The sequence below is a fragment of the Embiotoca jacksoni genome, unplaced genomic scaffold, assembly GCF_022577435.1.
Source record: "Embiotoca jacksoni isolate LCO1_2020_lvr unplaced genomic scaffold, fEmbJac1.0.p SCAF_10, whole genome shotgun sequence".
Classification (NCBI taxonomy): Eukaryota; Metazoa; Chordata; class Actinopteri; family Embiotocidae; genus Embiotoca; species Embiotoca jacksoni.
This window is the reverse complement of record NW_027185230.1, coordinates 17,597,261-17,618,145: the sequence shown is the minus strand read 5'-3', so window position 1 is coordinate 17,618,145 and position 20,885 is coordinate 17,597,261. Positions and strand designations below refer to the sequence as shown.

The 20,885-nt window shown below is 45.2% G+C and overlaps 1 protein-coding gene across 2 annotated transcripts; it reads right to left on the bottom strand.

Moving 5' to 3' along the window:
• Positions 1-1,863: 1,863 nt before the first annotated feature.
• LOC138211359 (inactive tyrosine-protein kinase PRAG1-like) lies at positions 1,864-19,957 on the bottom strand. 2 transcript variants are annotated; one of them, XM_069171173.1, is made up of 6 exons: positions 19,887-19,957; positions 16,225-16,615; positions 14,367-16,105; positions 8,123-8,268; positions 6,190-6,956; positions 1,864-4,497 (listed from the first exon to the last, which is right to left on the bottom strand). In XM_069171173.1, exons 2-6 carry the CDS (start codon positions 16,486-16,488, stop codon positions 3,337-3,339), a joined length of 4,077 nt encoding a protein of 1,358 aa, XP_069027274.1. In that variant the 5' UTR covers positions 16,489-16,615; positions 19,887-19,957; the 3' UTR covers positions 1,864-3,336. The 2 variants fall into 2 exon arrangements, with proteins under 2 accessions (XP_069027274.1, XP_069027283.1); XM_069171182.1 differs by having other exon boundaries at positions 14,367-16,102.
• Between the last annotated feature and the right edge of the window lie 928 nt (positions 19,958-20,885).

The following is a 20,885-nucleotide window of genomic DNA, read 5'->3' as shown; positions in this document are numbered from 1 at the left end:
GAAAATTTGTTACATAGCTTAGTTAAGGTCAAATGAACCAGCCAACAGTGACCATAAACTGTTCAAACTGTGAGTGGGATGAAAAGGTGAAATATGGGTCAGACAGATTGTGGATATGTAGTTAACTACTCTCATGCTGTCATGCTTGTGGTTTAGAGGGAAGTTTCAAAATAAATGTTGACATGCACATAAACATATGATGTATAAACAGTAACTATAACTTTAAAAATATATATAACTATATTTCTTGCCTTTGTGTTAGGGACTATAAAAGTATTTGAAAGTGCACCACGCACAGCAGCGACTATAAGGAGAGGGAGCATTGGGGGGAAAGTTCAACATTTCTGTCAAGATCATCACTTTAAGAGCCACCATCGAATTTAAAGAACTCAACGATGTGGTTGCCTGCACATATATGGATGCGTGGTGTATATTTGTGTACTGAAAATATCTTTAATTATGTCCCTGCCTGTGTTTGGGCATTCCTTTCTGGGAATAAGAAAAACCAACAAGCAAGAAAATGGACCAGGAGGTACGTCAGGAATATGGTAAATTAAAAAAGGTTTTACAGGGAATTACTGAAATAATTATTTTCACGGCTGTTGAGGGGTTTTTTTAATTTTTTTTTTTTATCAAATTAATATTTTAGCAGCGTGTGGTGATTTTGTTTTTGTGTTGTTGTTTTTTTAGGTCCGGGTCTGAAGACAGTTTGCTGGAATGCATATTTTCCTCAAATAAAGTATGCAACCTCCTGGCCGGTGTTCACTGGACAAACAAAGAAGGGGCCTTGGCCGTTGTTACCAGGGGGTTATTTGGATTCCTGCTCAACAGGCTGCTTCACTCGGTGACTCTGTGTGTGTGTGTGTGTGTGTGTGTGTGAGTGAATGAAAGAGGGAGACGGAGACAGGCTGCTTTCCTGGAAATGCCATTCCATTGGTCAAAACACCATAGCAACATAGTTCCACCTATGACAAGGGAGCAGCCAGTGGTTTTGAAGGAGTGATGTGAAGCAGAAAGCTCCATGGTAGGGGGGGGGGGGGGGGGGGGGGGAGTTGGGGGAGGGACTTGGAGAGGGGTGATGGAGGGCGGGGGGGGGGGGGGGGGGGGGAGGTTTCGGGTCTGTTTTGGCCTGAGGCTCCAAACTCAAATCTACCTCACGACCAACCTGTCTATTGATTGGTGCGATGTACTCTGCGTCTTTCACCAGAGCAAATATTTCTGAAAGCTCAAACTGAAAAACTCCAGTCTGACAGCCAAACTACAGTTTTGTTTTTTTTTTTAGCTTCAGTCCTGTGATTTTTATTCATGTTTATATTTTTAGTAGTTTCTAAATGTACCTTAAAAAAAAAAAAAAAAAAAGTACTTTTTCGGAAAAATCAACTTCCAAATTGAATTTGTCAAGTACTTTAGTTTTTACACAAATATATTTCCAGAAGAAAGACTTGAGGAAAAATAAGAGTGCATTCAGCTTCAAAATCACATCCTGCTGAGGATTTTCAGTTCCCTTTGCAGTCCTTGGTTGTTACAGGGTTAAGATTTAGCAATTTTGCCACAAAGTCTTGCATAATTTAATTTGCGAGATAGAAATACCAAACCAGAGAGCAGAGTAAGAAACATAAAGAGTGGGTTACTTTGTATGTTGGTCATCACAATTACACCCTGCACTTCATCTGTCACAGGACGGAGGAACTGGACTCCAATTAGGTCCTCATTTCTTCTCATCTCTCTACAGTCAGGTCCCCAGTAAAGACATCAAATTAAACAATGTGTACTCGTATGTTAAGTTTCACATAAAGGAACCTGCTGATATATTAACAACAATCAGAATGAATTTGTACAAAATAATGTTCAAAACACAGATACTGCTGTGAGAAAATATATGCACAGTTTATTGATGGATGCAAATAAGTGAGGCACACAAAATAATTCAAATCAATAATGCATTAGTTGTGAGTTCAGGTCATTTTCTCTTCAACGTTAGTCACGGACAAAAACCTGCAGGCAGGCTGTAAACTTCTAGCCTCTCTACACTTTATAAGGAAATTATTTGCTGGAGATAAAAAGTTTAGAACTTGAAGCTTCCTCTGATGGGGACAAAGGAGGCAAAATAAACAAAAACAAAACAAACAAAAACAAAACAGGCCCAGCTGTTGCTGTGCCAAATAAAAAACTCGATAATCCATATTATGAAAATAAAAGAAATTCCAGTGACTACTACAGGATAACAAATTACATCATAAATATTTTTTAACTGGTGCTCATATTCATGGCTTTTTAAGACCTGCTTGGGCTCATTTCTATCTCATATCATCTACAAATCACTGTACAAAGTTGTTACTAGAACATTCTGTGAAAGGCCAGTTTCACAACGGATGAATGATCAGTAATATTTACATTTTGGCTTGAGTCACTGTAACATATACAAAGAACAAAAAGGCACTGTGACAAATGTCCAAAAATTTAAATATATAGTAAAAGTAAGCAGAAGAAAAAAAACAAAAAACTGGGCGTCATCCGTTCGGTAGGAGCAAGCGCTAACGTTACCGATTGTTTTGTGAATTTAAAATACTTCAGAAAGGTTGATCTTTCCTCCTCAGAGGAACCGGCATTATTCTGTGGATCTGGTTAAAGAAAAGCGTGTTGTTTACAGTACAGCACTATGTGCCCACGACTCAACATATGAGAGAAAAGGTGCAACAGAGCAAGTCTGCGGGTGACCTCGTATTTTCAATATTAGACAAATTAGCTGTATATACTGTATATAGACAAAGTTAGCTGCACATTTAGATACGACACAGCATCACCGGCAGACACGGAGTAATGTTACGAGTTGTTAGCCTGTCGTCATTGCGTAAAATGTCTCCTTTGATATTTAATAAATACGCACAATACAGTGTCAAACATGAAACTTTGGTAAGTGTATTATATAATTATGAATACTGTTCATATTTTCCCGTTTTGAATTCATCAGCATCACTGGTACAAAATGATTCTTGTGTGTATGAGAGCGTTTTGTGATTTTTGTCCATTTTTCCCTGACAGCGGCGTTTTCAGAGGTCATGTTCGGTCATGTTCCCCAAGTTAACTGTTTTTTTTGTTGTTTCTTTGTCTGTAGCAGGATACTGTTGGTGTCGAATGTACAGTGCGGTGGACGGCTAGTTCGACGCTTGGCTCTCATGCATGTAGAAATAGCGCAAACAGGTGGGCGGGTTCACAGTTCCTCCAGAGGGTCACGCTATCCGGGGTGTCGACACACTAACTTTGACATCGTTGGTCATTCTCATTCACAAATTCACACTTAAGTCTGGCTCCGCTCGCACACGTTTCAGTGTGTCCTCACTTTAGTGAGTAGAGCAGTTCAGCAGTGTGGCAGAGAGACAGAGGATGAGCTGAGGAAAAGTACTGACAGCACAACCAGTCCTCCAGCTCTGCGTTCCTCTCTGGCTCCAGAGATCGCTCAGCGAACTTCATCATCAGCAGGGCCCTTTTTACGTCGAGCCAGTTGAGAAGGCCCTCGTGCCGGGCTCCGTGAACGAAGCCTCCCCCTTGTCCGTGTCTCTCCCACTGCTGCTCCATCAGGTCCTTCCTGGGGCCCCAGAGCAGGCTCTGCAGGATGCGCTTGGCCTCCTGGATATGGATGCGTTTGATGGGGTCGGGCTGCAGGAGCAGCTGGGCCAGCCTCTGGAGGCCGGCTGAATAAAGGGAGGCTGAGGGGACTGGAGGCAAGTCCTCGCAGCGGTAGTCTTGTTCCTTCAGTGCTGGACTCACCTCGAATGGGTTGGGTTGGTGGAGGAGCTCATAGATCAAGATGCCCGTCTGGAACTCATCAAATTTGCGATACTGGGCCGCTGAGACGATCTCAGGCGCCAACCTGGCGTGGTCTCGTTTGATACGAGGGTCCACGCTGGTGGAGGTGGCGTCCTCGGAGGAGCGGCGCTTGGCCTTGGCAAAGTTGCTGATGAGGAGCCGGGGAAGGTGGCGCTGACTCTCTACGCCGTTTGAACCGTTAACGGTGCTGTGGTCGGTGGCGGTATGTTGGGGGAACTGGGAGGACCTGCGCTGATGAGGCACCAACAACAGGTTTTCTAGGCAAAGGTCACGGTGCGTGACCCCGTGCTCCTTCAAGTGCTCCAGGCCGTTGCAGAGCTGCAGCAGGAGGAAGCAGACGCGACGCTCGTAGATTTCTGGCTGAGTTTTATGGAAGGCCTCCCACTCCCGGACAAAGTCAGCCGCGGTCTGCTGAGGGATCTCGGGGGTGATGACCACCACCCGCTCTCGGTCCACCTGCTGACCCTTCGCAGACGTGGACGGCTGCGGCAGCGACGAAGCAGTAGCGGCGGGCGGAGAGACTTCATCAGAGGGCAGCATGCTCTGAGGGACACAGGCGAGGAAGTGGCCACGATCCTGCTGGAGGTTGAAGTGAGGAGGCATGCTCTGCTGCACGGACAGACCGTAGAGATGACCCTGTTTGGCCTCCACAGACGGACTCTTACAGATCTGGAAAGGTTTACACACAAAGGACAGGAGGAAGGGATGAAGCAAAAGAAAAAGAAAGGAATGGCAAGAATTCCACACACAGAAACAGGAAGAGAGTGACGCCAAGAAACATAAGAGAGGAATTCTTATTAGTTAAATTCCAAGGTCATTGCCAATCTGGTTTCTGTTCTCATGAAAGAGAAATCAGTGTCCTTCATGCAGCTTTAAAACTAATTCCTCAACTGAAAAGCTTTTTAAAAAGGCAGTTTTTAAACTACGAGGAGGTAAAGTTGATTCCAGGACTGAGCCGAGTTTGGATCAAACTAAACGACTACATTCTCTCGCATAATAATTCCATCTGACATAAAAGCTCCCCATAACGTTTCAGTAATGTTCTCATCATGTGTTGGGATCAGATTTACACATATAATCTCGTTTGTGATTAAATGGACCAAATTCCACTTTTATAGAGTTTCAATTTGGCAACACACATGGTTGCATATCTTAAAATCAAAGTCACACCGATACTCACACATGTACTGAATCACACTAATCAATGCAAATTATGATATCATCTTTAGCATCGATGCAGCGTGATCTCATACTACTTTATGTTTGTGTGTCTTGGCCTTGACACGAGAGGTTTGTCTGACTGTAAATCCTGCCTGGAATGTAAAGATTAATTGGGCCTAGAGATGTTAAGCAACACTGTGGGCACCCAGGATGTGGCATAACACATACAATACAAAAAGCTGCTGCTTTGTACAGCACTAATGACTTTGGGACAAAGATCAGTGAGACTGAATCCACACCCTCCTTCCTGGTTGATTTACACTAAATGCCTTGAAGGTTTTTTTTTTGTTGTTGTTGCCGTGGGACCATCCCATCTGAAGCTTAAGAACAAACGAGACCACCGCCCGATTTTAATCTCCTCATTCTGTCTTCTAACTGTCAAATCCCCGCTTTAAAGATACATTTACAACACCCACTAGGCAAATTATTCCTTTAACAGCAGTAAAGATCTCGACTGAGCTGCAACTTGCTCTCTTAACAATTTGAGAAACACTTCTCTTCACATTAGCAATCAAACACAGAGCCAACAATGACTTGAAATCATAGACTTATAGTCTCCTGTACTTAGTGTGTAAAACCAAGGTTTTCTATGAAATGATTAGAAATTCAACTACAAAAATCTGTCAAATGTCTAAACTATTTGAAGCACTGAGTGATGATACAAAAATAATTCTGTTTTTCTCTTTAGCGTTAAAGTTATAATCATCAAGATGTTCTGGAAGTCAAACTCTTTTTTACATGTTGGACTTTACTGTTTAGTCTTAATTATTGTTAAGTTACTGCTTAACTGAACATTTCCTGTTGCTGCTAGTTGACGCTGGATGTCCAAACAGCATTGTGGCTTTTACTGTGAAGTAGTCACCGGAAACACAAACACAGGAAGTAGCAGCAACAGGAAGCTGTTAAATGAGGAGAGAACTACTGCTGGTTGCTCATAATGAAAAAAGGCATCGTTATAGACTGATTAAAATAACGTGCTTGTTTGGTTGGACTGTAAATAGATAAACTAGTCGCTCTGTAATTCTGAGAAAGTATCTGGAGTGTTTTCTGTTATTTGTGATCAGTATTATGATTAAAAAAACAACAACTATTATATAAAAACTTCTCACTCCTGCATTAGGCTCAGTATTTAGGGATTACCTTCACAGCGTAGGAGTTGCTGGGGTCGGAGGCGCAGGCAGCGGAGTAGTACACGGCATCGCCGGCGTTGCAGCTCGGTTTGTTCGACGTGAGCCGGAACAGCGACCAGTTGCTCTCCTCAAACCGGAGCTGGTTCCTCTGGGAGTGCGTGAAGTGATCTTCACATTTAAGAGCCAGGCGCCGCAGAGACTCGGCATACAGGCCGCCCAGCTTCGAGTACACTCCCTCTCTACTGTCAATGTTACTCAGAAGGGTCTGGAGCTGCAGGCTCGAGCCCAGGTTTGGTGCCGAACACGGTTCCGAGGCCGAGAACGGCACGCTGAGCTGTGGCGAAGAGGAGCAGGTGATGCTGCTTCGGCAGTGAACGCCCAGACGCCCGTGAGCTTTGATCGGCTCGTCCAGCGTCCGCGACCTCGAAGATCGGGCCAGTGGAGCGTGACAACGCTCCAGAGACTCGTTGGAGGAGAAGATGGGCCGCGGGTCAACGGGACTGGACGGCAAACTCGAGCGGGAGCCGACGTCGACGGACCGACACACGTTGCTCTCCGAGCCGGTGAACGGGAGGCGGGGGTAGGCTCGGATGAAGGGTTTCCCGTTGGAGCTGTCGGGCGCTGACACGGTGCGGTTGACCATTTTCTTCTCCGGGAGTGGAGGCGGCTGGTTGCCTAAACTGTGAAAGGAAGGCGGGTGAGGAGACCCCGGAGCTGAAGCCACAGGACTTCTGAGAAATGGAGAGGAACAAGACATCCGTGTAACATCACGAGAACCTATGAAGGAAGAAAAAAAATGACATTAGCAGGTCATATATAGCATGTTGTTTATGGAAAGGATCGAACTCACGTGTACCAAGCAGAAAGAAAAACACACAAACAATGTGACATAAACTTGTCTGGAGCTGGAAAATAAAGGCTCAGCCATGCAGATAGAAATTAAGACCAACAACCACCGGCAGCTTTTCTTCTCGCTGCCTTTGTGGATTCACACAGTGTAACCTTTGTTTCTCAGCGTCCTTGTGAGTTAATCTTCTTCAACCTCACAGTGCTCACAGACTTACATATTCCTGGACGACAGCTGTAAATCTCATTTACTGACTTCACCCCTTCTGTCACTGCCGACTGCTCAGCCGCGATACGAGCACATACCTCGTCTCCTCAGAAGACCTGGAAATTTCCAAAACCCCGGGTTCAAGGTGACACTCAAAACATCTTCCATCCAATTATGATCCATTTGTCAATTAAAGACTTAAAGTTGGAACTCGACTTTACAGCGAAGGAGACAGATACTGAGATAATTGTGTGGTGCGGTCTTCAATAACTGCTTTCACAGAGGGGAGAAGATTGTAAAGAAAAAAAAAAAAAAAGTACTCTGTGGGATGTAGCCAAGCCCTTTTTCCTTCGTTATCAGGGTCCATAATTATCTCTTCAAACAACATCGGCCAGGAAGTTACAGCAATTACAAGCGTCTGAGCGCCACTGAGGTTTAAAGCTGATACATGAAGGACGACAATAATTTCTAGACCAAGGACAGATAGATGCCACTCATTCTGAGCCATGTCTCTAAAGATTGTGGGGATCTCAAACTCAAGGTATGAAAATGAACAGTCAGTCATAACAAATTGTATTTGCACTCCACCAGAGGAAGAGAAGCAATAAGCTGACAGGGTGCTGCTGTAAAAGCGTGCAGTTCTCCCTTTCCTGTTTTTACTGTTTCACTCTGTACAAAGTGCATCCTTATTGTTAAACGTGACACTGAAATACAAAACAGCTTCCACGGACACCCAAGAGACTTGTCAAAAAGGCATTTACACATAATCAGTTCAAACCTTGGACTTCCTTCACATGTTTCTCTTTCAGTAAATAGATATTTACCAGTCGAGACATCCTAAAAAAAAAAACTGTCCATAACCGGACTGGATTCAGTGTGAGGTTCTTACCAGTGTCAGCAGTCAGGTTGTCGGTGGACGCGCCCGGCAGGCTGGCGCTGCCCAGACCCCGTAAAGATGAAGTGGGACTCTCTACTGACCCGTGTTGGCTGCAGCGGTCCAGCTCCATGTTGCTGCCACTCATCTTACTGCACACTCTGTAATAGATAAAACCACAAAGCAGGGCTCGGTCAACACAACGAGATAAACAAGATATAAACAAGCATTGCATTGAGGCTGTATATGGTGCAAGGAGCTGCTCAGTCAGTAGCTTTGTCATGTCCTTGTAAATGTGGAACCACTCCACTTCCTCATGTGTTTTTTTTAAAAAAATCTGCGATTGTGTTACTAGTAAATTCACGGGAAAGAACACCTTGTTTTTGATGTTTTAAATGACGAAACAGATACTGAAGAGTAATTTCACTTCCTTGTTAGAGAAGCACACTTCTCTATTCACTGTTTGCAACTGCAATAAACAAGCTTACTGAAAGCAACGTCTCTTCACTCAAGTACAATAGCACCTGTTATATTATCTGAACCATAAAGTGGGTCTATGGAACTTCTGCTGACCACAAGTGTCAGCAACAGCATGGTGGCACATTAGATTTCACGTCATTTCCCATGATTCTCCCCGAGTAAGTTGCTTTTCCTCATTCCTGCTTGTGGCTAGCAGCTCGAGGCAATTGACTTGCATGGTGGGTAGTCTGACTTGCCGGATGTAGACTGTGGATATAAACCTGCTACTGGCCAAATATTTCAGTAGTTTTTGTCCTCCCCTTCCGCTATCTGTGCAACAACAACAACCTTCGAGCAGCAACCTAAGTGCTGGAAAAGATTTTGATGGGAGATTTGGATGCTGCAGCACGGCAGGCCTGCTCGCTTCTTTCAGCCATTATAATGCCAGTGCTCGCCTCCCCACATGCAAATGTTCCACCAGAACAACCTTGCTGACTCGTGACCTTAGCTCAGCACTGCACATGACAATTGTGACTGATTTATAATGACGCACGAGAGCAGCTAGACCATTCTCTTGCATTGGCACAGCACGGTGGAGATAGATTTGGTTATGCAAGACTATATTACGGGTTAAGTAGTTGTCAGGTTTAGACAAAGCAGAATGAATGAATCTCTGGTTCTGATGCTTTTTTTAAACTATCTGTCATGTCCTTAAATGTTAGTGTCTCTCCTACTTCCCCTTTATCTCTAAACTATGCACTATAAGTACAGGCATAAAATACTTTTTAAGATATTGTTGCCCGAGTGCGTGGGAAGGAACAAGGGGGTGTTTTCTTTTTACTGGCTCGAAGGGAGCCTTGCATTCTTTTCCTATTCAGTTTCCTGACTACCACGATGACCTCTTATAATGTCAATGAAAACTGTGCATGAGCAGAGTTTCTAATCAAGGTGACCAATTAAGCTGAGTGACGGCCATTCACTCGTCTCATTATACCCGCTAATGGCTCAGGAAAGCAAGGTCTCGTCCCTACCCTTCATCTCTCATTCCTCCCTTCCATCACAAAATGACTCCTCTATCCATTTATCTGCCAGCCCCCTGACTTCAATTCCACCATAAATCAGCAGAACAAACAGATGAGGAGGAGGGAAAGAGAGGAGCACTGGGGGGAGACAAAGGGTTAGGTATTCTCTGTGGGCAGTTAGTGAAAGGATACACTATCGTTTTACAGACAAAAGAGCCGTGATGAAAGGCGGTGGAAATGCTTAAGCACAGGAGAGATGGTAAAGGGTGCAGGGATTATAGGTCCAGGTGCATGTGCATGTCTCTCACTCTGGATCTTTCAGATATGTATCCAAAACATGAGATTTTCCGTGGTGAAAAAATGTCCCCGTTTATGTCCTGTGGAAGGATGTGAAGGGACAAATGAGCCGTCTCAGGAAGGGCATGATAAATAAATAAATAATAAAAAAAAAGGACTTGGATTAGGACTGCATAGAAGAATATACAAGCATTCAGGGCCTAAAACTAATAATTAATATGAGCATTATTTTCTCAATTAATTGAGATTTTTTTTTTTAAGTATGATTTTAACTTCAAACAGGATTGCATAAAATGCATTTGATCACATTATTCTTCCTGTGCTTAGATTCCCAGTTTTAGCCTCAACATCAATTAATAAGCATCCTGATTGCACAATAGATATAATCACTTTCTTTGCCCAAACAAAGTACATGAAATATCAGTAAATCTGTGCGACAAGGTTTGTGTTCTGTCATCCACCCGGCCAACGACAGTAACCCACATTTAGAATATAAACAATCACACTTCAGTAAGTAACGCACTGGATCCGTTGACACACATGCTCTCCTGACGTGTGCGGTATTAATAAAGCTGTGCGAGAGGAACTCGGGGAGCTTTAAAAAGGGATCGGCTCGGGGTTACAGCTAACTAGCCACAGATAGCAGTGTGACAGTGTAAACTGAGACCCACACTAAACTGCTGTAGTGTTGTTGTTGTGGATCAGGTTAACAAAACTGGCTTCACCTCCTGATTCTTATTTAGACCTTCCTCAGTGGTGAATATATAAACTGACACCATTAAAAGAGACAAAGTACGTACGTTTGTCACGTCTTTTGGGTGTGACAAAGTCTGCATACACAAATTAAATTTCCAGGGCAATTTTATGTCGAGACAATAACCTTTTAGTCATGATACAAGCTGGTTATGTCGTACTATAATTCAAATGAAGTAGGGTTAAGAGGAAAAGCAGGCTGACTCAGCCTGTCGTACACTGAAGAGGACTCGGAGGTAGTAACAGGTACACATGTACAACATCATGCAATCTTCAACATCCATGCAACAAACACAACCTCAAAGAATCCACGGTGACAGTTTCCTTTTTATGATAATATGTCAGAGAGGAATTGATTGAAAATAGTTTCATTCTTAAGTGTTCTTTCAAATAAAGACTCACAAAAGTGTCGAATCTATTGTATGTCTGTTGTATCAGATTACATTTGATCCTTCATGTTGTGCAACCTCCATGCATGTTACTATACAGTGCAGAGAAGAAAGACACCCATTGTTTATCTGACCCTGACTTTGGGCTTGTTACTATGGCTGTGTAGTCATAAACCAAAGATCCATTAATGTTTGACGTAAATCTTTTTTATCTTTTGCAAACTGCTCCAGCCTTACCTGATCTCCCTTTTCATTGCAAATCCCTTCCATTTATATGCAAATACAAAAAAATATCTGCAAGTTTAGTTTGGTTGCTTATCCCCTGCAACTGTCCAAAAACTATTTCACTTCTCTTCATCTTATTACTATTTTATATGTACCAAGAAAATATTACAAGAGATTAGAAGACGAGCTAAAAGCAGGGTATGAAAGAGGGAGGAAATAAACATCATCGTATTCAAAGCTACTTCTGAATTTTGGCTACCAATACCTAATAGAGGCGTGATAAAAGCAGAGGCTTCTGCTTACCTAAAAAGCCCCTGTTGTTCATTATAAACTTCCTGAAACAAAACCGCTGCGTGAGCAAGAACATCACCATTTCCCCCACAAGACTAAAGATAAAGGTCTCAGCGTCTACCTCGAGACACGTACCAGAAAAAGCTGCAGTCAGGTGCCTACCTCATGCTGAAGAAGCAGAGGTCCTTGTTGGGCCGGTGGACACAAACTGCCCCTGGATCAGACTGACGGCTCTCTAAAGCCCCGCCATGTGTAGTAACACAACCCTGGCTCCACACGAGTCATATGTGTATTTAAAGTGTCTCAGCAGGAGAAGCACCGAAGCACCTATCAGATGTGTTAAATTAAAGCGCCCATATCTCTTATGAAGCATCCGCTCGTTCACCTACTGGTTCACTTTAGAGCAGCTTTAAGTCTGTCAGACAGCAACGAGATGCCATCCGCTCTGCTGCAGAAGAGGGATCAGGATGGAGGGAGGGGCGCTACGTCCCGGAACAGTAGCTTACAGAGCAAAAGGCAACTCAAACCCGAGTCAAGCTCGGTGGACGTGAATCCACGCGGCTGATCTATAAATTCTACTTCTACCGGTGGCAACTATTGGCCAGGCCGGGACAGTTTGGGAGTTGCCAGGGGCAACAATCTGTTCACTGAAGCCCCTCCCTCTGGGCAACCTTCACTGACCAGTTGACACGCCTTCCTTGTTAGAGAGTACTTGCACTTACATACACACACACACACACACACACACACACACACACACACACACACACACACACACCACACACACCTCTCTTAAGCTGGCTTACCACATGATATGGTGGTTGACCTGTTACAAAGAATAAAGAGCAAAAGATTGGTGTTTTTCACAGTGATCAAAGGCTCCGAGAAGCAGATTTTTCAAACCATCTGTGGCTTTTAAATGATTCAGCAGATCAAAATGCTGCCTCACTGGGGGGCTTGTCTTTGTGTGGGAAATGTTTTCCGTCCAGTCAACTCACAAGAGTCTAATTTCTGCCAATAATAAATCTTAATATCCTCATAATAAAAGTTTGGATTTTGACTGAGTTGACCAGGGACACTTGTTGATTAAACAAACTAAACCCCGCCGATAAACCAGGAACGCCAGAGAGCCAAAACTGTCGCCGGCTGGCTGAAGGCGTGTTCCCACATGTGTCGCAACAAGGTATTTTTATCAGGGCAGAATGTCGGCAATGTCATAACAGGAGAGATGGGTCCTTACTAGAATTACCACAAACATACGGGCCCTTGAAACGTGATCAGCAATCTGTGTTTTTGACAGCTAAATGTTCTCCATTAGGCTTTTTGCTGAGTCGAACTCGAGATACTCTGCTTGTTTTGGGGAAGTTGCAGTTGATGTGTTGCACCTCATCGTGCCGTCCACGACAAAGCTATAGTTTATTTTAAGGAGATCATTTGATGCTCTAATAGCTGGTACACAGGCCCTCTTCTCTTTTCCTGCTTTGGGTATCTGACTCAGACAGCAGAATGTATTCTTAGCCTCGTGGAGATTTAGTTTAACGCAAGTGTGCATATGTTACAGCTGATAAATGGCTAGGAAACCCATAAAGGAGCACCCCTAGAGGTGAAAATTCATCATTTTGCACATCTTGTAAGAGATGTAATTGAATACGGTTACCAAGCAACACAAATACCCAGGGTGTGCATTTCAGCAGCAACATGCTGCCATCAAGAATATCATTATTTTGTCCGTAGACCCAACTGAACACATGCTAATGGAAGATTGGTCACTGTATAACAACATCAATTGTTGTACTTCTACTAATGTACATTGTACTGCAGCCAAAACAAATTTGCAGCAACATGACACAACAGTGGACCATTAAACAGACTCATGTTGTGCGTTAATTAGAATTGAAAAAGTCACAATGCTTTGCATGAATAGAACAAGGCATGCATTGAGGAATATGCCAGGACAGTTGGAATGATCACAAGGCGCCAGAATGGAGACTGGTTCAAGGCTGAATAATGATGCTATGAAAGGAGAAGACACTGTAAGATTCACACACATCACTGCAGTAAGAACGGCGCAGTCGCAGGCGACGTGCAGCGGCTTACAGTCCATAAGCAATGAGAACAAAACGCATTTACGCTAAGTGCTAAATTATGTAATATAAAGAAACCACCACTGAACTACAGTCCCAGTAATGCAAATGCAGAGACAACAAAAGGACCGAACAGAAATATGTGCTTTAATTGTCAGTTCAGGTTTGATAAATTAATCTTGCAGTAAGTGTTTGGTTTACGAGCATCTAATTGAGCATCTATTAGACGTTCTCTTCCATTGCTGCCCTGTCGTAAGCAATATTTTAGATTGCCCTTTCACTCAAGATGGTTGATGTATTTGCTGTGCTTCTATTTATCATGAAGAGTATTTATCCTGTAGTTCTAAGCAAGAGTTTGAGAAACATAACAGCGAATTTTCTAGAAAATTACATACTAACACATAAAAGATTTTGCATCTGTGATTCTTTTCAGCTTCTCTGAACAAAGTAAACAGCATATAATAGAGTCAGTTTCACAATTACAAAGAGCTGATAACTTTTTACACTTAATTGCTGTAAACTGAGTTCTGTGATCATTTATGTTTATCGGTCATTGTTTTTAAAAGTTAACTGGCAACATGATTAACAGAGAAAGTTTCATCAGTAATGAAAATAATCCGAGACTTTTTCAGATTTACTAAATACAGTCCTACCAGGAGACTGTTAGTCTTCTGTCCTGTTTGAAGAGTTAATAATTGAATGTGTAGCTGCCAAACAAAAAGCTCTTTGTAATTCTTACCTGTGCAGTTTCTTAGGTGGGGGAGGAGGTGGGTTGGGGTCATTGTTGGCAGCTCCCTTTCCTGCTGCCAGCAGCTCTGATGAGCCGGCGTGCAACGGTTGCTTGGCCGGCATGCTCCCGTTATGCTTGCCCTCCTCCTCTGCGCCGGTGCCCTCAGTTTCCCCCTGACAGGCACCATTGTCGGGGGCCGCCGGGGGGGCCGTGCCTGGCTCTGTCATCGGAGGGGGGCTGCTGTGGGCCTTCCAGTCCCTGGCCTCCTTCCAGACAGCAGCACCATTGACCAGGCCTGTCCCTCGAGTGGTTGTCCCCGGGTTGGCAGCGAGCTTCTTCTTCTCCGTCTCTTTCCTCTCCCTCTCTTCCTCCTCCTCCTCTTCCTCAATGCGGCAGTTCCAACCAGAGCTTTGGTGATGGGGCTTATGCCACCGTTCGGATGGTGAACTCTGGTTCTCTGCATGGACCTTGAAGTGGCCCTCTTTAGCGGAGACGAGGAAGAGCATGGGCAGTTCAGGGAGAGGGACGGGAGAGGAAATGGATGGCGAGAGGCTGGAGGTGCCCAGTTTGGGAAGCTCAGGAAGAGGTACTGGAGAGGACATGGATGGCGAGAGGCTGGAGGTGCCCAGTTTGGGGGAGCGGATGTTCCTCTTAGGAGGAATGGGTGGGCTGGACTGGGGCTTAGGGTACAGAGTGGAGGAGTCTGTGGCCAGAGAGGATGTGCTGTGGCTGGGGCTGGGCCAGCGGAAAGCTGGACTGCTGGGGTCTTTCCGTGCTGTGGGGCTGAAGTGGCACTGGGTGCTGACGGCTGAATCTGGGCTGCTCAGGTAGAATGTCCTGTTGTTCAACTCCGTGTGAGCAGCCATCACAGTGATCGTAGCCCGTTGACTCTCTCCAGAAAGGTCAAGCTCAGAGCACTGGGACGGCTTAGTCTGGTTTGGGGACTCAGGATAGGATTGCGGCCCATTTCCTTGCGGCTTGCGTTTTTTCTTGGTGCTCTCTGCGTAAATGGGCTCAGAGTCTTGTCCACTGGGAGAGTTGGGAGCTGACCTCGGGCTGCCCGTGGCTGGCGGGCTTTGGGGGCTCCCTGCCACGTCTCTTCTTCCTCCCGACCCTTCTGGTCCAGGAAGTGAATCTGTACTGCTACGATAAGAGCAAGAGGAGTCCGATAGGCTGCCCTGTTTAGACAGGACAGGTACAGAGTGGAGGGATGTCGGGCTGCCGTGGCTAGTAGCGTCCACACTTAAGGCTGTGGTGTAGGGAGGGGTAGAAGTGCTGTATGTCTTTGTGGTAACGGTGGTTGTACTCCCATTGCAATGAACTGTGGCAGGACTGGAAGGGATCATATCCACTGACAAAGGTATCTCCACAGATGCCTGATGAGACCCCTGATAATTTGCTCTGGTAGTCACACCACTTCCATTATAAGTGCTCTTGGTTCTGATGGCGGTCGTGCTGTTCTGCTGCCTACTGGAGTCTTCGTTGGCGTTTTTGTTTAGACTCTGAGAGCCTCGACCTTCCTCCTGGGTGACGAAGATGTTGCTGATGATCATGGAGTCCTTGGGCAGCATACTGGGGGACAAGGGAGCCAAAGAGAAGCAGTTGTTGTAGGCCATCTTGACATCAGGACTCTGAAGAACCGCATCTCTATGGGCCTTGTTGCAGCCATTACTATCAATGTAGAGAGGCGACAGGTCGAAGAGCTTCTTCAGGTCCAACCGCTCAGTTGGGCTTTTTGTGTTGTCCTGCTGCAAATAAGCATAAACACAATGTTGTTGTTTTTTTTTTTTAAAGATACACGTATCCAGACAGATAGAAAAGCACGAAACAAGGTTGGATACACAGAGGAAACGTTAAAGAAACTCACCTGCTCGATGTTCATGTTGACGTCAGTTGGCTCGTTGGTGTCGAGGCTCATCATAGTGGGTTTGACAGCAATGGTTGGCTTGCTGTAGGGCGAAGGTGCCGTCACTCCAGCTTCTTCATCGCCTCCCAGGCTGCTCTTCAAACAAACGGCGGGCGCGCCGCCATCCAGGACGCCGAAAGTCTTGTGCGCACTAAACGGATGGAAGCAGTTCTTACAAGAGCCGGGTTTCCACACGTGTTCTGCAAAGTCACTGCACGCGGACATCTTCGGTTTGCTAAATCGGGTTTGGTCAGAAGTGGCGGTGAAGGTATCCGGCAGATACGGGATGAACTCTCATGGCTGCCCCACAGAAGATTGCAACGTCACAAGATGCTGATCACAAGGCAGAAGCCTATGTAGAAGACAGAGAAGGAAGAATGAGATGCAATTAGTCACAGTTGTCATTTTATGGCTACAGGCTGTATCTTCAAATGTCTTTGGGACAAAGTATAACAGTTTGCAATACATAAAAACAATGACTAATGTAAAAAGGCCATAAGTTCTTTTTAAATTCACTTAACAAATAAGAAGAGCTATCCTGACTTTTCAAATGGCATCTACTTCCTCCACAAGATGTTTCACACTTTAATATAAAGACCATTTTCAGGTTTCCACATCATACTCAGTTTAATCAGACTGATCGGCTTCCTAACTGTTTGTGATGTCACAAATCATGCTTGTAGGCTCCACCCCCTAAAATAATGGGCTCAATTTTCATTGAAAATTGGATGTAAAAAAAAAACAGCCTTCTAGTTTCCAACTCTGCACAAACACCTTCCTGTCCAGTGAGGCTCAAACATTCAACTAAAAGAACAAAGAGGAAGCACATTTATGAGTGCCCTCCCCCCCCACCAAAAAAAATCAACTCAGACAAAGTTCAAACATCTATTTGAACATTCAAAGACGAAACGGATGACGGAGTCCAAGCTGACAGTTTAAGTGTCATCCGTGGATGTAACTTAAGAAGCCCTGATGTGTGCTGCGCTACATGTTCCCATGGCCTCCTAAATTAGAGGGTATGTGGTTTCTGTTCACCCAAAGGGGCTCGCCGGTGGGAGCCCAGAAACATAAAAGCCCTCCGGAGTCCTCTGCACCCCTTCCCCCCCTTCCCCCCCGACATGCAAGAAGAAGACGGAGGAGCCTCAAGCATCCCGGAGGTCGGAATGTCAGGAATGTCTAACGGGCGCAAGTCTCACCGGGGTGAATCTCACACCCACGACAACCTCCCTTCCCCCGTCCACACACACACACACACACACACACACACACACACACACACACACACACACACACACACACACACACACACCTCCTTCCTCTGCCTCAGTGTCCTGTTGAACTGGACTGACAGCGAGAAGATCAACACCGTCTCGGAGAGCTCGTTTGTTTCCCGGCGTCTCGGGGTCCCTTCACAGCTTTAATTGTCTCTCAACAAGGTGCTGCAACGACACAGAATCACGTCCAACTCACGACCTGGACAAAACGCCTCCGAGGCTCAACAATCGCTCTCCTGAGACAGTGAAGCGGCGTCTGTATATGTACAGAGTTTATTCACATTTATTCTAAAGTTAATTTTTTTTACCTCATAAAATCTTCAGCCAGAGCTGTTCTCGATCTGTTTATTGACTCAAAAAAAACAAACTGCAACAGATAACGAATACTTGACTCCAGAAGAGGTGTAATTCACGGCTCCAGTGTACCGACTAATCCTCAAGGCATGAAGGGTTTTCCTGTTGGTAAAGATAATGCATGTTTACATGCTTCTTTGTTCTGTCTGACTCAGTTTGAGCAGGAAAGCAGCGACCAGCCCGCTGGTTGTTTAACCGTTCCTGCGACGACAGAGGAAACGGAGTCTTATGGTTTTGTGCGCGCGTCATGTGAAGAGACAACTGATCGGAGACGCTGCCGGGCTTCCTGCTTTAGAGGACAGACTGACAGCCAGTCACCTCCGTCTCCGTCGGTACACTTTTCCCCAGCAGGGAACCGCCGACAACAACAGAGGAGGGCACGAGGGAGGTTCGTCTGAAATGTCCAGCATTTTTTTTGGTTTTGGCCAGACGAGACTGGGACGCACGACAACGAGACTGGGACACACGTCAAACTGCGCACGCTGCAGGTTATCCTGCTCTTGTTGACATGTTCAGCCCTGGTTGTTTGAACAGAGGTGGACCACCTTGTCTACATTCCCCACACCTCCTCAAGCTCAAGGTCCAATATTTCTCACTTCCTCTAGTAAAACACACACACACACACACACACACACACACACACACTTAACTACATATCCACAATATGCACACACAGAGCAAAAACAGCCACAAGTTCAGCCTTCAACATAAAACATAGACTATGAAGATTCTCTCATGGGCACGTGAGAAGTCAGTGGCGACAAATAATAAGATGGTGCGCGAGGAGAAATGACTTGAGGGTGGATGTTGGTCTGATGTGGGATTTACAGTTTTGGGCCTCCTCGTACAGACAGTATAATCCTGAAGGTGGCAAACGTCGCTTCGATCTCTGCACTGAACATCACAGAGTCGCCCGGCCAGCAGAGGTCTCAAACACAACCAGGATAACGGAGAAATGAAAGTCCACTCCAACTACACTGGGCTATCCATTGCTTGAGGCTAAAACTGTATTACGGTTGCCGGGCTGTGATGGACTGGAGAAGGTAGTCGTGGTGTATTGTTATGGACTAACAGTTAAACAGCCCAGAGATGCAATCAAGGTGAAGGTGAACGCTCTCAACAACAACAACTGCACTTTAAAGATTCATGACAGGAGCACACACCCGAGCGCTGAGCTTTTATGAAGTATAGATCATCTGATGGTTATTATTCGAGGGTCACTGCGTTGTCCTAATGGCTGTTTTTTACTGAGACCCCGCCCCCACCCCTAAAAAACAAAACAAAAAAACAAAACATAATTGGATGGCATTCCCACAGAAAAACAAAGTCCAGTCATTCATAATCAAAATAATTGGACAACCTCTCCTCCATGTTACAGTCTGATAAGCAGGTCGTCTCAGTGTGCAGCCACTCACTTTGAATACAAATTCATTTACAAGCGACATTTGTCACGCCTGCTCACTCACTCACAGCAGCAGCTCATTCATTCATTCAGAGGCCACAACCTGCGTTTTCGGAGGTCGGGGGTAGGGGTGTGTGTGTGTGTGTGTGTGTGTGGGGGGGGGGGGGGGTTTCCTGCCCAAAAACTTGTCAACTTTTCTCAGAAACTTCCAGCTTTAAGGGTCGGTCATTTTTTATATATATTTTAACCAGCATCGGTTTCAACATCCGCTCGAGCACAAGCAACAAAAACCCCACGTGTTTGGGTTTGAGACGTTTTTGAAAATGTGTGTCGCGTGTTGCCAAATTTGGTTTATGGTGGGAAATTGGAAAGGAAAACACGTCTTAATATATTTTTAAAGAAATGCTGTATTTTCACTTGCATTACTACAAACACACACACAGGAAACGCAACTTCAATCTATACGGCTCTCACCGAGCCACTATAACAGGTGTACCTGAGGAAAACAAAGGCTAAAACGCCAGCTACAATGCAACCATGCTCAAGTGGCCAAGGTTATCTACCGCCTGCTGACTGCTTGCTTGCTTGCTTACCTGCTCGGACCAGAGAGGAGATCCCTGGCAACACAAAAGATGTCCCAAAAAAAAAAAAAAAAAAAAAAAAGGACCGCAAGTAATCAACACAACTGTCTGCTCCTCTGATCCCCGCAGAAGCCGATATCCATCCGTCTGTATTCCACATGCGACAGGTTACAGACCGGGAGACTGTGTTGCTGCAGGCTGCTTTCGGCTCCAGCCGGGCATGCTGCTGCTGCTGCTGCTGCTGCTGCACTGTGCAGAGGTGGAGTGCTGCCTGGAGCGGAGCAGGAGTCCTCTGCAGCGTGTGGGGGGTGGAGGGGGGTGGGGGCATAGGGAGGTGGGAGGAGCTCCTAACCAGCCATGCAGTCTGGCCAGCAGCCACACTCAAAAGATTTTTCATGAAAGCTTTCTGTCCTGGAAGCTGTCATAAGACTGTTTTTTTTAATTTTAATTTTAATTTTAAATACACAATCCAGCTCCCCCAAAGATGTTTAAAGTTGCAGCTTTAGGCTACAAAGCAAAGCAAAGACTTCCCGGCTTAAAAAAAAAAAAAATCCCACTGATTTGTGCAGGTTTCTTCTGCAAGCAATCAATCTTGATCAGAGGCCCTTTGAAGTGGGGAGAGTTGATGTGTACAAGCTTCTCTGTTGTTGTTTTTCTGGCCCTTCCCTCCTGCCTGCTGCCCCCAGGACCGCTGCTCCTGCTTCTGTTCATCACAGCGAGGGTGACAGTGATAGAAAAACACTGCCGCTGCTGCTTAGCCAGGCCGGACCCCTGCTGGTTTCCACTACTGGCGGCAAAAGGAGAGGCAAAGCACAGGGAGTGACAAACACAGCCGCGGTGTTGGATGAAGCCAGTCATCCATGGAGATTAACCTTTTAACCGAGCATGTCCTCTCATGTTTTACTGAGAAATAACACTGAAACAAGGTGTTATCTGTTGTCGTTTTTCAACTGAACCTCTGAAACACCTTCAGAGTCTGTTGAACATGTCTTCTGAGTTGTCTTAAGGATG

Bases quoted from the DNA above. Each gene is read 5' to 3' on its own strand.
- LOC138211359 (XM_069171173.1), bottom strand. From the start codon at position 16,488: ATGTCCGCGTGCAGTGACTTTGCAGAACACGTGTGGAAACCCGGCTCT. The intron at 16,106-16,224 runs GTGAGTTTCTTT...GCTTATTTGCAG, and splicing joins TCAACATGAACATCGAGCAG to CAGGACAACACAAAAAGCCC. The intron at 4,498-6,189 runs GTAATCCCTAAA...AAACCTTTCCAG, and splicing joins GCAACTCCTACGCTGTGAAG to ATCTGTAAGAGTCCGTCTGT.